This window comes from Armigeres subalbatus, chromosome 2 (assembly GCF_024139115.2).
Source record: "Armigeres subalbatus isolate Guangzhou_Male chromosome 2, GZ_Asu_2, whole genome shotgun sequence".
Classification (NCBI taxonomy): domain Eukaryota; kingdom Metazoa; phylum Arthropoda; class Insecta; order Diptera; family Culicidae; genus Armigeres; species Armigeres subalbatus.
The window spans coordinates 68,980,549-68,995,867 of NC_085140.1; the positions used below are offsets into that span (position 1 = coordinate 68,980,549).

At 38.9% G+C, this 15,319-nt stretch overlaps 2 protein-coding genes across 7 annotated transcripts in view; both read right to left on the reverse strand.

The window, feature by feature from the left end:
* LOC134208881 (succinyl-CoA:3-ketoacid coenzyme A transferase 1, mitochondrial) overlaps positions 1-2,241 on the reverse strand; it is a 31,059-nt gene extending 28,818 nt beyond the window's left edge. The window contains exon 1 of the mRNA XM_062684834.1: positions 2,122-2,241. Within this exon, the coding sequence (XP_062540818.1) occupies positions 2,122-2,161 (40 nt within the window). The 5' untranslated portion in view covers positions 2,162-2,241. The remainder of the gene's footprint in view (positions 1-2,121) is intronic.
* LOC134208879 (TOM1-like protein 2) lies at positions 1,119-15,310 on the reverse strand. 6 transcript variants are annotated; one of them, XM_062684826.1, is made up of 9 exons: positions 15,048-15,310; positions 14,471-14,919; positions 5,369-5,820; positions 5,194-5,274; positions 4,944-5,113; positions 4,219-4,704; positions 4,089-4,155; positions 2,483-2,533; positions 1,119-2,360 (listed from the first exon to the last, which is right to left on the reverse strand). In XM_062684826.1, the coding sequence occupies exons 2-9, from the start codon at positions 14,538-14,540 to the stop codon at positions 2,142-2,144; spliced, it is 1,596 nt and encodes a 531-aa protein (XP_062540810.1). In that variant the 5' UTR covers positions 14,541-14,919; positions 15,048-15,310; the 3' UTR covers positions 1,119-2,141. The 6 variants fall into 6 exon arrangements, with proteins under 6 accessions (XP_062540810.1, XP_062540813.1, XP_062540811.1 ...); XM_062684829.1 differs by having other exon boundaries at positions 15,286-15,303; XM_062684827.1 differs by having other exon boundaries at positions 15,179-15,301.
* Positions 15,311-15,319: the final 9 nt, after the last annotated feature.

Here is a 15,319-nt window from a genome sequence, read left to right on the forward strand (position 1 = left end):
TGACGAGCGTGAGGTGCATTCGAGGATGGAGAAATGCGGCCTTGGACCGTGTATTATGGCGTCAAATTGTTGATTCAGTGTTATCTGTTTTGATGTACACTAAATAAATGAATGAATACTGCAACCAGGTAGTTAATTCCGTACGCTATGCAGACTATCCGGTCCGATCAGACGCTGCAGCCCCTCACCGGTCTGTACATTTCCTCACTTCCTACCTGAGTATTCATGTCGCTGATAACGATTTTGACTGCTCCAGCTGTGCATAGAACGCATCTATCTGTTTGGTTGCTAAAGATGAAGAAATGGCATTTAATCATCAGCTTGCACATCCTTGCGTTGATTGGCTGCCACCCAAACACACATCGACGCATCTTGCCCAGCACTATGAATGAAGCTCGTTGATGGTACCATAGCTTTGGTAGAAGGTAGCCGCTCGATGCTCGCTTGTCTACACTTCCTGTCCTGCCTGCCTTTCTCCTGCAGCGCCACGAAGTCAAAGAGGAGATGTAATCCATTGTAGATTATGTGGGGTCCCATCCTGCGAAACCTAGTGACTTGAAGTTCCATGCCCCAAGCTTCTAAACGTGATTCCTTTTTCGTCGCCTAGGTCGTTGGCGATTGTATCGAGTCGTCTTATCTCTTATGTCGTTCTTAAGTATTGGTTTTACTGGCGACTTATTGGGCATCTCGTCGAAGGGCCATCGTATCAGGTATGTTTAGTGACTCACCTAACACTTGGACATAGTCCCTACTTCCCCCAAACTAATCATGAATCAATTAGGGGCTAATTAGACTAGAGCACAACTAGCGAAGTTTGGTTAAATTTATCTGTGATTTAACTTATACTAATGGAAATGAAGATTGGGATTTGGGTAAGATTTGAATTTGGATAATAGCTTCAAAGCTTGAATCCATAGATTGGTTTTTAAATAGAAATATTGAATTTTAAGATTGCAGTTAAAAAATGTCTTCAAAGGTTGTACATATTTATATAGGTAGTTTGTATCTAGAGTTTGTTTACAAAAAAGGCAAAATGGTTTAAATCAGTTTTTTTTTAAACTTTTTTGTTTTTACGGGCTGTGATACCGTGGATACGGAATTCTCGCGAAACGAACAGCTTCATCTTTACCGGTTATTTCTCATTTATTATTACATTCTCTGTAGTGATTTTGTTCTGCGATATATCTTATGCATGTTACGTTGAATTTGCTTTCAAGCTAAAACTCGTGATAGCAACGAAAAGATTTAATTTTTTTGTGAAATATTCTTGTACCAAGAGTGAAAAACTAGTATGACCTCAGTTTTCTCAGAATGTATGTTCTTCCTTAATAATCCTAAGTATAAATAATTTTATATGGCCGAATAGTTGTAGAATAAAAACATCTTTTAAATATAGGTCCAACTGTTCATAAAATACAAATAATTTTGCCGATTTTAGCGAATTTGGGATAACAAATGTTTGAAAAATATGACTTAACACAATGGCTGTTCCATATTTTTCCGTCAAAAATATTTGGCCTTGAAGTGCTCATACACTAGCATTATAAAATGTATTTTTTTGTGTTTCGACTATTCAAGCATGGGGAATTCTCTTCCTTCCTCAATGATGATTGCTTGATTACTATTGTATTACAAGAGTTGTGATTAAAGGACAAGATTTTTTTAAAGGTTTGTTGTAAGAGGATATTGGTAATCAAACTATTTTTTAACTGACCAAGTTGCTAGTGACGAACCTTGTTATTATTTTGGCCCAATATATGGCCCACAACTATTTTCAATGTATACTTATCTAGTGAAAATGGTAGATTTTTGTATTTTACGGTTAGCACTTTTACCGCTAAACTTCCAACAACAGAAGAAAACAATATAAATACAGCTAATCAAATATAGTAAAATATGGCGCTTGTCTGGGGTTGTCTGAACCCCAAGGCTGTTGGAATGCGCCTTGGATTTTGTTTCATCCATTGCGTATATTTCCTGAACTCTAGAAACATTATAGAATCTTTTCGATTCTTCGCTCCAAACGACATTTATCACATATCATATAATCCCAACAAAACACGGCCAATATTTCCTTAGTCCGTAGTCGTAGTGATACAAAATTAATCATCAAAACCTTACCCGTATATGTCGCACTTCGTTCACAACGCCAGCAAGCCATCGTCGTTGTCTTTTTTCTTGCCTCCTTTGGAAGCGCTGTTTGGGCCTGCACTGCCAATTTGGCTGGAGATAGACGGTAGGTTGTCGGCTACAGCTGCTCGTTCGGCAAGGAACTTCTCAAACTCCTTACTGGTAAGACTCTCCTCGGGGCCACCGCCATTACCGCTACCGTTCGATTGTTCCAGGTTGTCCAGATCGTCCTAGATTGGAACGAAACAAGATTATATAAATATCAGGTTGTATACATTAACTGCTATGTACCGAATTGAAGAATAACATCGAGATCAACCGTCGCTATTTAAAGGAACTAACTCTTACTCACCGGATTACCCAGCCATTTCTCCATTTCATCGAACTCGGAATCTTGAGCATTCTGATTGATTAAAAGAATGGCGGATAGAGATGGACGGACGAATGGACGGACAGCAAAAAGCGGACGATAGAAAGTTGTCCGTTTAGTTGTAGATTAACCATCCGATTGAACGATTTGATGTTTTTTGAGAGATAGTAACGAACACACCGAGACGAAAGCAAAAATGAAAGCAAAACCAATGAAATATATAAATGTTGCAACTGATAAATATTATTTTAACCGTTTAAACGCATGTTCTGTGTTTGTGTGTGTTGTGTATATAATATGTATTGTGTGAATACAATTATCTCTTAAATCTGTAGACATTGTTTCTTAAGAACATGAACAGTCGCTGTTTGCTAAATTAAGACAAGATCACAACCCAATCAGTAGACGACATTTCACTACACTGGATTTTGTTTTTACACGATTTACATTTTCTCAATTTTCCACTCATCCTAAATGTTTAACGTATATTAATTATCATGTGATTTTTCTTTGATTTATTCTGGATTTTTTGAAACATGTTGCGAAGAGTTTGGTGGCAAATTGAAGTCAAACGATCAAAAATACGAGCGAAAAAAAATCGTGTAAAAACAAAATTCTGTGTAATTGGAATTTTAGTATTGAAACAACACTTCTAGACCAACATTTGAAAAGGGCGTATCAGCCAAAATTTATTCCTTCTGATTCTTCATCTACATATATATAGATATATATATATATATATATATATATATATATATATATATATATATATATATATATATATATATATATATATATATATATATATATATATATATATGTGGAAGAAGAATCAGAAGGAATAAATTTTGGCTGTTACGCCCTTTTCAAATGTTGGTCTAGACTTGTTGATTTTTGTAACTCATTCAATGAGTAATGTACCGCAATCTGGGCTCCAATGGTAATTAAAACTCAATAGTATTTGCCATACATACTGAATTTTCTAGTTCCGCAAGTATGATTTATAGCTAATAGGTAAATGATAAAAGGTCGCTGATTTCATTGCCTCCATACACAAATTAAATTAATTTGTTTAAGAATTATATTGAGGACGATACACTTACACTTCATGATAAATGTCTTCAAAATTATTGCAAATGTGGAAGCAAATTAAGCTGTTGGTATCTTCCCAAATTGAGCCTTACCATTTTGGGTACGAGGACGAAGTATTTTATCAATGCTTGTATTTGGAAAATGCCTATTGAATTCCTTTTGGATCCTCTAATCAACCATTTATTCTATATTCCTGACCAGTGAGAAGCTGTGTTTGCCGTTTTGTATTATATTTTATTTGTGCAAAAGTTAATATTCTCACTGCTTACCTATAATAACAGTAGTGTTATAATACTAGTGTACCAATTTATTGATGTCGGGTATTCATTACGTTTGTGTTGTAAGTGTGTGAACTGTACAGACTATTCACGATTTGTACCAAATCCGAACAACATTAGTTTAACACAAAGAAAAAACACACAACACCAAAAGATTTACCAAACACAGAAAACACGCTTGATGTATATTCACAATAAGTATTGTGAAGTAATCTTACCAATGGTGTTGAAGTTGTTTTAGGTTGACCTAACAGGTCAATTTTTGCAGTATCCTTCACGTTTTCACTAGAATGAAAAACTTTCGTCAATAACGATTCAAGCAAGTTCTTCTTCACAGAATTTTTTCACCCTGTCGTATTACGGGATTGTGCAAACATATCGAACTCATCGGAAACCACATCCGGTGGTACAATCTTCTTTGTATTGCTGCTGTTGGCGCTCGCCACCGCTCCAGACTGTGCCGGAACACTACTTAACTGCGACAACTGAGACGAAGCTGTGGTGCATGATCCAGCTAAACTGAGTCCAGCCAGTTGCGAACTGAGTGCGGCAACGCCACCTCCGCTGGCTTCGTCACTGAGATCGATCAACGATTCCTTTTTGTCCGTGCCACTAGTGACGGTCGATGCTACCAGATCTGATGGGACGCCCATAGCTGCCCCAAGAATTGCCGATGGGGTGGTCGAAGAAGCAGTTTTCGGATCACGATTTTTCTCAAACCGGGCATGCCGCACAAAAAGCAAATTCAGTTCATCGTTTAGCCGCAAAAGTTCTGCCGTAAGCTCGTCATGGTTAACCTTTCCTATTAGTTCCACAATCCTGCCCTGCATTTCCCTGTAACCATGAATATCATTATATGTTTGCTTTATATTAAACTGCCAACTGCCTTCTATCATTAAGGACTTCAAAAAGGTAGTTAATTCTTCAACCAAGACATTCCAAATGCGCCAGCTTGTAGATACTTTTTATGAATGCTTACTATGCCAGCGAGTAGTTGAGGAATCAATATACAGCAGCAAAAAGCATCCTAAACGGTAGAACAATCTATCCAAACTTAAGTAAGATTAACTTACCGACACGTGTTAGTGAGATCTGTGAGCAGCTGATAATCGGAAGGATCTTCCTGGCCGGGTTTCAGCTCAGTCAACATATCTCCCAGTACGGTCATGTTCATTGTGACAATGTCCAGTTCGGACTGTAGCTTGGCGATTTGATCCTGTGACATTGACGATGGTGGAGGCATCTACAAGTAAGCAAAGAAAAAAATTACAAATTCTTCCTCAGCATGGATTTTACAAATGTAGTAAACATAATTTAACTCACAGCCGGCGAATTTGGTGTTTGCGAGGCATGGTGTGGTGAAATCGAAATCGTACTTTCAGTGGCGGCTCCATCTGGAACGCTCTAGAAATGAAAGCAAACAAACATCAATCAATTATTAAACCAAGTGCATGCACGCGTTCATATATCGAAGTCGCATGCACAAGGGGCCACCCACCCTCTGTGGTGTGTAGATGGGCGCCAGTGAGTCTAAGTCGGTAGCGGGAAACTCGATTCCTTTGTTCTTTAGCTCTTGGTACACCAGCACCACTCCGTTCAGATCCTGTTGAGAGCGGAACGCATCCGCCCAGATTTGAATCAAGCTCAGGACCTTTTCCTGTACAATGGGCGGTGGATCGTTTTTCGGACCGATTAATTTTACCAGTTCCTGAACAAATTCCTTGTTGGCCACAAGCACGTGAAATGCTTTGCCACAATTCTTAACGCACGTTTCTAGTACGGTCAGGGTGTACATTATAACGGTGTAATTTTTGCCGGCATTTTGTACCAGTCGCTTGCGGATGGCTTTCATGGCATCCCTAGCGCCATCCGAAGATTCGTTGATTAAATCACATATCTCCATGTTCAAGGCCCAATTTTCGGAGGCCAGGCTGGCGTCTGTTGCTTGCTCTGCAAAAATAACAATAACATAGAAATTCATCAACTACTATTCATACGTGGATAGAAATACTGACACAACAACTGAAAATACAGTTTTCATAGATAAGATATGATAAGCGCGGTCCGATTACCAGCATGTACAGAATATATTTCTATATAAGTAACAGTATAGCGATTTCTCGACTGAAAAATAACTTGAGAATATTTGTATGGTTGAAAATTTCAATTGAATTATTTTTAGCATAAAGATATATTGAAGATGTAAAAATACCAAAAACAACAACTACTTAGTATATTCTTCTAGGAGGAGATAAAAAATAATTATTTATGCAACTTTTTTTTTGTAGCTGGAGCTACATGGTGGCTTAAATTGTCAAGACTGGACCCAAACAGAAGTTTTGTCTCTACTAGGACCAATTCTTAGAAGAACAAGTCTATGCTGACCGCTTGAATACTATTTGTTTGAGTATTGTAGAAGCTAGCAGAATCCCTTTTCCCTTCAGTCTATTTACCGTCAGCCTGTCAATAATTCACCAAACAAATAATGGAAGCTCTAAAGACACAAGAAGTGTTTTCCAAGAAATAAAATGTTATATTTGTAGAGAATTTAAATATAAAATTGTGTTGAGAGTTTCTTCCCTCCCCTCGGATATGTGATCTTGCCGCGATGGGTGGGCTTACGCCATTAGCACTGATATGGCAACCAAAGACATATCCTGTCGTGGTGGTATCACATGTGGACTATTTTTGTTCAATGCCGCGTCACAATTTGGCATTGACGCACTGATTTTACGGATGTGCATGTGATCCAACGGACATCATCGTGTCTTGGAGCCTGGAATAGTGATGCAGTGAGGTGGGCTTCTTTCCTCAGTAATAATGAAGTGAGATCTCCTCCTTTTTTTGCAATACTTTTCTGATGTGTTCCCTGAAAATGGTGAGTCGTAGCTACGCCTTAATCTAGCTAGATAGGTATATAAAGAGAAATTGTAATTAACTTTATCGACATTAATAGGAAATTGACATTAATAGGATTCACTGAGTAGAAGTTTTTTCAAAACTAGGAGCGTGGCGCTTCTTTTATTTTGTGATGTCCAAATTAAAGAGCCATAATATAAAATACCACACTTGACAACAATGGTATACAAACAATCTAATAATGGCTTCATTCTCGATAAATTTTATTAACAGATAGGGAATAGGCGTGATGAAGCTTTATATTGCCACCGAAAAGTGAATCCTATAGCTGACCACAACTTTGATAATGATAGTTATTTTACTTGTAAGGATTTAAGGCGATTAGATACGGTAGGACAAATTTCATTATCTTCGCTCAACTTTAAAGCGATGCTCTTTCAAACTTTAAAACTAGGTTTTCCATCTATGCAGAAACGACTCTGGGAGATTAGTATTAGACAAATAAAATGAAGGAACGACGCAACATAATCTACAATGAGTATCGACTTAAACTGAATTACGTAGAAAACAAAAAACTAAGAAAGACAATATGATGGGTGAATTAAACAAGATAAAACAAATGACATCTTACGAAATACTTGACAAAATTAGAAGTAAACTTACTGTTTGACTATTAAAACTTGTGATACCAGACATCACTGCAATTGATAGAAGACATAAAGATAGGCATTCTCCAAACCACTTCTTTAACCGCATCAAAATGTGTGAGAGAATGTATGTATGTTTTTGTGAGTGTGTGTGTATATATCATCATCTGAAGAGTGTGTTTAATCTGTGAATCACACTATGAAGAACTGGATGTTTAATACGCTCATCAAGCTCGTTATCATTAATTAATTGTGTTTTCAAATATTTGGATTTGCTTCAAGAACAATAGCATAAAATTTGATTTAGGAAAAGAGTGAAAAATTATGCTGAAGTGTTTTGAGTGATGACTGAGAAGTGCAAAATATAAATAATGTAAAAATTGATGAATCGATGTTAGATGGTGTTGGCTGTCATGGGTGTACATTAAGCGAATCAACTCATCATTAAACGCACGACTGCAATATATGTTCAACAAAATAGTAAACAGGGACTTATATACTCATTAAGGAGTGACGTGAATTTGGAAATGTTGTACGGGATTTTGAACAAGGATGGTTCTGAAGATTTAGTAATTTGATTTTGACCGTTTGGTGATTTTTCGGTGACCCGTTTCTGGGGATGGTTTTCCTGCCCAAGAGAGTTATAATAGTGGAGAAGTTGTGAAAGTGAAGAAATAACGATACGGTGATAGTGACCGCAATATTGTTGGTGATCAAGATGACTGTGCCAAGATTTACGTAATAATAGTAGGTGAATAGGATGAATGATTTCATTGCTTATATTGAGTGAAGTGACTGAGGTGATGAGTAGTGTCAGAAAAACTTATATATTTTTTAAAGGTAAAAGAGAAGCACCTAAACGACTTCGAATTGGCGGATGACGTTGCACTACTCGCGCAACGGCGCTCTGATATGCAGAGTAAGCTCAACGACCTTGCCGATCGCTCCTCCTCGGCAGGTTTAGTCATCAACGTCAACAAAACCAAATCGTTGGATGTAAACACGGTGACTCCTTCCAGTTTCACAGTAGCCGGGCAACCAGTGGAGAATGTTGAAAGCTTCCAATATCTTGGTAGCCAAATGGCGTCAGACGGCGGTACCAAGATCGACATAGGCGCACGGATCAAGAAAGCAAGGGCTGCCTTTGCGAGTTTAAGAAATATCTGGAAAAACAGGCAGATAAGTGAACGCACCAAAATACGAATTTTCAACTCTAACGTGAAATCTGTGCTGTTATACGCTAGCGAAACATGGTGTGTATCAGTGGAGAACACTCAACGGCTGCAGGTGTTCATTAACAGATGCCTGCGGTATATAACTCGGGCCTGGTGGCCTCACAACTGGATCTCAAACAACGAGCTCCATCGTCGTTGTCACCAGAGGCCGCGACCAGAGAAATTCGGGATCGGAAGTGGGGCTGGGTCGGCCACACTCTACGTAGGGGCGGAAACGAAATCTGTAAGCAAGCATTAGACTGGAACCCAGCGGGACATCGCAGCAGAGGCAGACCCAGAGGCTCATGGCGGAGAAGCCTCAATAAAGAAATAAAAGAAGTCGACCGAAATCTAACCTGGCAACAGGTGAAAGCGATAGCCGGGCATCGCTCAGGATGGAGATCTTTCAAGTCGGCCCTTTGCACCACCGGAGGTGTACAGGATCCATAAGTAAGTAAGTAGTAAAAGAGAAGAAAAGAGTGATGTTGATGTTAGTGATAGTAGTTTGACAATACTAAGTGCTTATAATGATGGGGGTGGGCTGTTAAACAAATCCTTGTTTTCATCAACACGGCCCACAACAGTGACCACATGAGCAATATCGCTTAGGAACGTCTGTGTGGTGGTGAAAAACGGGAGGCTCATAGAAGCCAATATGGGCGGGGTACAATGTAGATTAATAGCAAGGGACAGCTGCCATTGTAACCACCACAAAAAAATAAATAAAATAAAATTGTGTTGAGAGTTTCTTGGAGCCGACATTCAGCAGTCTATGTTGACAACGGGTGATACTATTGCCACTTCCAAGTAACACTTAAATTGGGGATATTATTCTGATAGTGTTTATACAAGTTTTATGTTATAATGTTGGGGGCAGCAGGGACTATGTCCAAGGGCTTGACGATCCCTCCCCAGGACATCTGCGAGTTGTGGTGCCTGCCTAGGATGTGGTAGGTTTTGACAGTGGGCCACGTTACTGCCGTAATCTGGAAAAGTGACGTAACAGCCATTTTACAACATGCATATTTTCCATTTTTCTGTTAAAGAGCTCGATGAGTAGTACTGGTTAACACCACTTTTGGAAAATGGCGTATACGTCACTTTTTCAGATTACGGCAGGTTAAGCCTCTATTAAAAGCTGGATGTATCCGCAAGTAGGCTCCGCCAAAGCGACCGTGTGCCGCTCAAAGTGCACAAGCCCAAGTCTTGGTGTTAAGTGGGACGCTAAACAGCCCTGACACGACGGCCCTCCGACGAGACAGGAGGTTGCGCAGGCCCAATAAGCCGCCTTTAAAAACAACCATTACGAACGACATAGAAGATAATACGACTCGATACAATCGGCAACGACCCAGGCGACGAACAAAGGATCACGATTGGAAGCTTGGAACATGTAACTGCAAGTCGTTAGGCTTCGCAGGTTGCGACAGGATAATCTACGATGAATTACATCCCCGCAACTTCGACGCCGTAGCGCTGTAGGAAATCTGTTGGACAGGACAGAAAGTGTGGAAAAGCGGGCATCGAGCGGCTACCTTCTACCAAAGCTGTGGCACCACCAACGAGCTGGGAACCGGCTGCATAGTGCTGGGAAAGATGCGCCAAGGCGTGATTGGGTGGCAGCCAATCAACGCAAGGATGTGCATTGTGCAAGCTGAGGATAAAAGGCCGTTTCTTCAACTATAGCATCATCAACGTGCACTGCTTACACGAAGGGAGACCCGACGACGAGAAAGAAGCGTTCTATGCACAGCTGGAGCAGACATACGATGGATGCCCTCTGCGGGGCGTCAAAATCGTCATCGATGACATGAAGGCTCAGGTAGGAAGGGAGGAAATGTAGATAGTCTGCATACCGTATCGAACGACAACGGCCAACGATGCATAAACTTTGCAGCCTCCCGCGGAATGGTAGTCCGAAGCACTTTCTTTCCCCGCAAGAATACCCACAAGGCTACATGGAAATCACCTAATCAAGTAACGGAAAACCAAATCGACCACGTTCTAATCGACGGAAAATTCTTCTCCGACATCACGAACTTACGCACTTACCGCAGTGCGAATATTGAATCCGACCACTACCTCGGAAAAAGCGCCAGCAGGAAGATCGAGACCGTGAAGAGACGGAGGAATTGTACCACGCTAATAACGCACGAATGTTCTATGAGAAGTTGAACCGTTCACGTAAGGGCCACGTGCCACATCCCGATATGTGTCTAAAACTACCCTGGTTCTGATCGTCCAGGTTTTGTGTTTGCGTTTTATGTTGGTGGTATTCGGCTTGACCAAATAATTGAACGTTATTGAAAGTGATTGCCAAAAGCAAAATAGCAATAATGCGACAACACAATGAAAAGTGGACTAATTTTTAAATTGGTAATGAATTTCGAGTGAAAATAATCGTTTCGAATGAGTATTTCTCCAAGCTCACGCAGTGCAATATCATAGAAAGTTGCATGTTTGCCACAACATTTTTGTAGTAAAATGAATTTGCTTGTCTGGATGAATCACTCGTTGTCATCACTATGCATCGCAGCGATATGATCTCTAGGACAAAATACAGTACATATTTTTAAGTTTTTTTTTATACCCATGTCACTTTTTGTTGAAATCAGAAGAGATTTTATTTTAAACTAAAAGCTAGATATTTACTTCCATTTTTGCCTTTATTGTGTACTTAGCATGACTCATTTTTGCGGTCATCTGTTTACCGTATATCAATTGAAATCTGATTTCTATTTGAATGAGGTATTAAGGATTTCTATGAGCATGTTGGATACACGGAAGAAAAAAAGTACCCAAAATTGAGTATTTTTAAACTTACTTTTGAGTTATTTTTTCTCTTCTCTTTCATCCACACTTTCTTTTGTTGTCAAAAACAAAAGAGCCAAACAATCCAACGACGCCAGTTCAATACGGGAAGCCAGTGTTGAGTTTTATTACCTGAGGTCGAAATTGAGTGAATTAAACTTACATTTGGGTAAATAAATTTTCCGTTGGGTACTTTTTTAACATGGGAGTAAAGGCAAACTACTTCGACCCTACTTACTCAATTTTGGCTTCCCGTACGGATGTTCGAGGTTGGGTGAATTAAACTCACTATTGGGTAGTTTATTTCTTCCGTGTAGTTTTTAGTGATAAATTGAAGTTACACAATCAAAAATACGACAGAAAAAAAGTGTAAAAAGTGAATTCAAGCATAATTTTTCATAACGACGTATGTAACAATTATGAGGATTCGAGAAATCCTTTGCAGAAAGTTGGCAAAACTTTTTCTAAAACTGTTTTAAAATTAAATCTTTTTCAATACTTTTTCCGCTGGCATGCATCATTACATGACACGTAATAAGCGTGCTTCACAGCAAAGCTCAGTTCATTCAAATTCACTGTGAGAAACGATAAAATTAAACATACACCGGTATGCTACACGTACGTCGGTGTACATTGGTCGGTTTTCCATAGTGCACGATTGACGCAACTGCAGTTTTGTTTTGTTTTGCTTTTTTTGTTTCATAGGTCGCTCTTAGTTCCCATATGTTAAAGCGACGTATGTAACAGTGAGACTTCAAAAATAGAAATTTTTACATACGTCGATTCGCAAAAAGATTGAATTAAAGAATTTTAAGATCTGAAATCAGTAAAATCGATGCGTATAAAGCCGCGTGTGATTGTCACGTTGTATTAAAAACCCCGTTTTGTTTACTTTTGTTACATACGTCGTTATGAAAAATTATGCTTGATATAAATCTTTAAAATCTATTGAAAGATAAAGGACCTATTAATGTTACAAATCGTACATGATTTCGTGACGGCCCTTAATTTTGAAATTTTTATTTTACACCCTGTATCCGAGTCTTCGAGAGTTTACGTCAAAAAATACCCAAGCATTAGTTCGCGATTGATCGCATTTCGGATCGAACGCAGATCCGAGTGTTTAGTTCTGTTTTGTGCGATCGTAAGAGAATCATTTAGTGTGTTACGTATCGGACGCGTATTAGTTCGTGATTGAATGTGCTTTAGATCCAACGCGGATCCAGGTGTTCATTTCTGTTTTATGCGGTCGAAAGAAACCCAATTAGTTCGCGATTGTGTTTATTATTAGACGCGAATCCAGGTAATTAGTTCTGTATTGTGCGATAGTAGGATAAGCAATTAGTGAGCGATTGAAGGTGTTTCTTATCGGACGCGGATCCGGGTGTTTATTTCTGTTTTGTGCGATCGTAAGAAAATTAATTAGTGAGTGATTGAACGTGTTTCTTATCGGACGCAAATTAAGGTGTTTAGTTTCGTTGTGGGGGTGAGTAACCTAATTAGAAAGTAAAAGATTAAATGCACCTTTTCTTGTATTTTCTTCTGGACGAAGAACGATCGCGCGAATATCGTAATGTTTGGTTCGGGTTGTGCGATTGGTAAATCGATTAATTATTGCGCGTTCGATTGTGAGTGCGTTCATTTGATAGGCAGTTCCACCGAAAAGTGCTGATAAAACGCATTGTTCTCGATCATTTTGTGTTGGGGACCATATTTTTTTTTGCACAGCTGTGTAAAATAAGTTAAAATGCCATTCTTTCAGTCAAAGCTAAGCTAAGTTAACTAGCTCTCTAACTCCGTGCTACAATTCATCACACAACGCATTTCAACAATCAGCTTCAGGTAAGTTGTGTCAAAATTTTGAATGCGTCAAACTCTTACTAAATAACCGGCTCCATACCTGGTGATTAGTGCATCAAACAATCTGCAATTAAACAATATGTCGCTCATTCAACGCAAACATATTTTAGAAAGAAATTTCTTCAAATGAAATAGTGCATCACATTGCTCTATGACATATTACCTACAGTTTACTAACTAGTCCGGAACTAATACAAATTCCACAAACAAACGCAGCTTGTATATTTAACACACATCAGGCACCATGTATCTAATGATTTTGTTGCAAATAAAACCTATATGAATGACAATTTTGCTTCATAATGTAAATTTCGTTAGTAATTGTATTGCTACCTACATGTGATATACACATAAGTGTCCAATTCAAAATGAGTTTCAAGTGAACATGAGACAGTTCGGCATATATGTCTCACAAATGATGTCATTGCCTCGTTTCAAATTAGGTCTTGGTATTGAAGCAATGAATCCATTGCCGGCATCAGTCCTATATTGTACATTAAACTGTGGATTTTATCTGCAAAGCCATCCCCCTATCGATAATCTCTCTTTCTTTATCATGTGACCGTGGTTGATGGGTAGAGAAAAAGTAAAACAGGCTAGTGGAAATAATTGCAGGAAGAAAATCTGGATTCATTCACCTAGAATGAGAATATGCTTCGTTTATATTCCTTTTGGAATACCGACATTATATATTAATTTATCCATAGCAGTGTGATTGAACATACATGGACAACCATACTTCTATGCATTGATTTAGCTTTTTTATTGCGGGACCTTTCATAGCTCACCGATAAGATTCACGGCAACAAAACAAGACTACGTCAAAATGTGGTGATGGGGCTTAAGTCTTAGCTTACTTGGAGTGTATGGTGTACGTTCAACATAAGCACATACATTAAATTCTCTAGTGGTATCAACCTTATCCTTAAATGGTAAGCAAATGTACACTAATGCCTTGGTAAAAGATAGCTATGCTTTTTCATATTTTCCAAGTCACTCCCACGCTATGCTGTGCATAAAAGCATGACTGGCCCACATAAATGAAAAACCGAGCCAATAAGAGACAGTTATGTTTGCAGGGGCAGTATTATCTTGGAAGATGTCTTAGATTATGATATTAAGTTAGGAAGAGTTGCATAAATTCGATCCTATTCTGACCGCTACCTGTCAAACCCTTTTTTATTTTGATATAAAGGAAGAATTACTTACCAACTCTTTGTCCAACTGGTGTAGAGAATGGGTTACCCCCGAGGGCACCCACATTGAAGAACGAAGCCATCCCCCGCGAAAACAGCTGTTGGTCCGGAATGATTGAACCTATTTTTAATACTCAGACTTCTTCACAAATTAAACACACTTTTCCTAGCACCTTTCTCCAATCAGCAAGGCAATTTATTATAAATACCGATCAACACTTTGATTTCCTTTTCCTTTCTGCCGTTGGACTTTCCAGCAGACGCCCTTCACAACAAAGGCGTAGCACTTTTCTGGCTTTGCAGGACTACTTTTGTTTTTTCTTTGGTTTTATTTTGCACTTTTCCTAATTTGGTTTCTCTTCGTCACAAACACGCGTCGGAATACACACACCGTTGCTATCGGTCACACATCCCCCAGTGGATTCCTTGCCGCCCAATCAACTCAAAATCTTACCCAGGTGACTGCGAGACAGAAAACACACATTTTCAGCAGTGCTTCAGTAGTTAAACTGCACAACATATCTATAGGTACATAATATTCATCGAGGAACGGCTGCTATGAATCATCATAGCCGCCATCCACCGCCCACCAATGTTTTGCGTGCGCTCAATCTTGTGGTCTTCCTTCCTTCACCAAACTGAGCCGAAACAACAAAGGGAAAGATGTTGGAAGTCGGTTTCAGGCAACACCACAAACAATAATGCTTTTAGATTTTTGTACGTTATCCGATTATGAATGGAATTATCCAATTAATTGTACAGTTTTCAGGAGAATTGTTCAAAGAAATACAATTTCCGGAAGATTTAAATTGCATGAATTACACAAACTTTGGGAAATTTTCTTGTTGTGACAGCTGACAGA

Excerpts from the sequence above, each read along its gene's own strand:
- LOC134208879 (XM_062684826.1), bottom strand. The coding sequence starts at position 14,540 with ATGGCTTCGTTCTTCAATGTGGGTGCCCTCGGGGGTAACCCATTCTCT. Across the intron at positions 5,821-14,470 it reads ACCAGTTGGACAAAGAGTTG|AGCAAGCAACAGACGCCAGC; the intron begins GTAAGTAATTCT and ends TTATTTTTGCAG. Across the intron at positions 2,534-4,088 it reads AAACAACTTCAACACCATTG|AATGCTCAAGATTCCGAGTT; the intron begins GTAAGATTACTT and ends TTAATCAATCAG.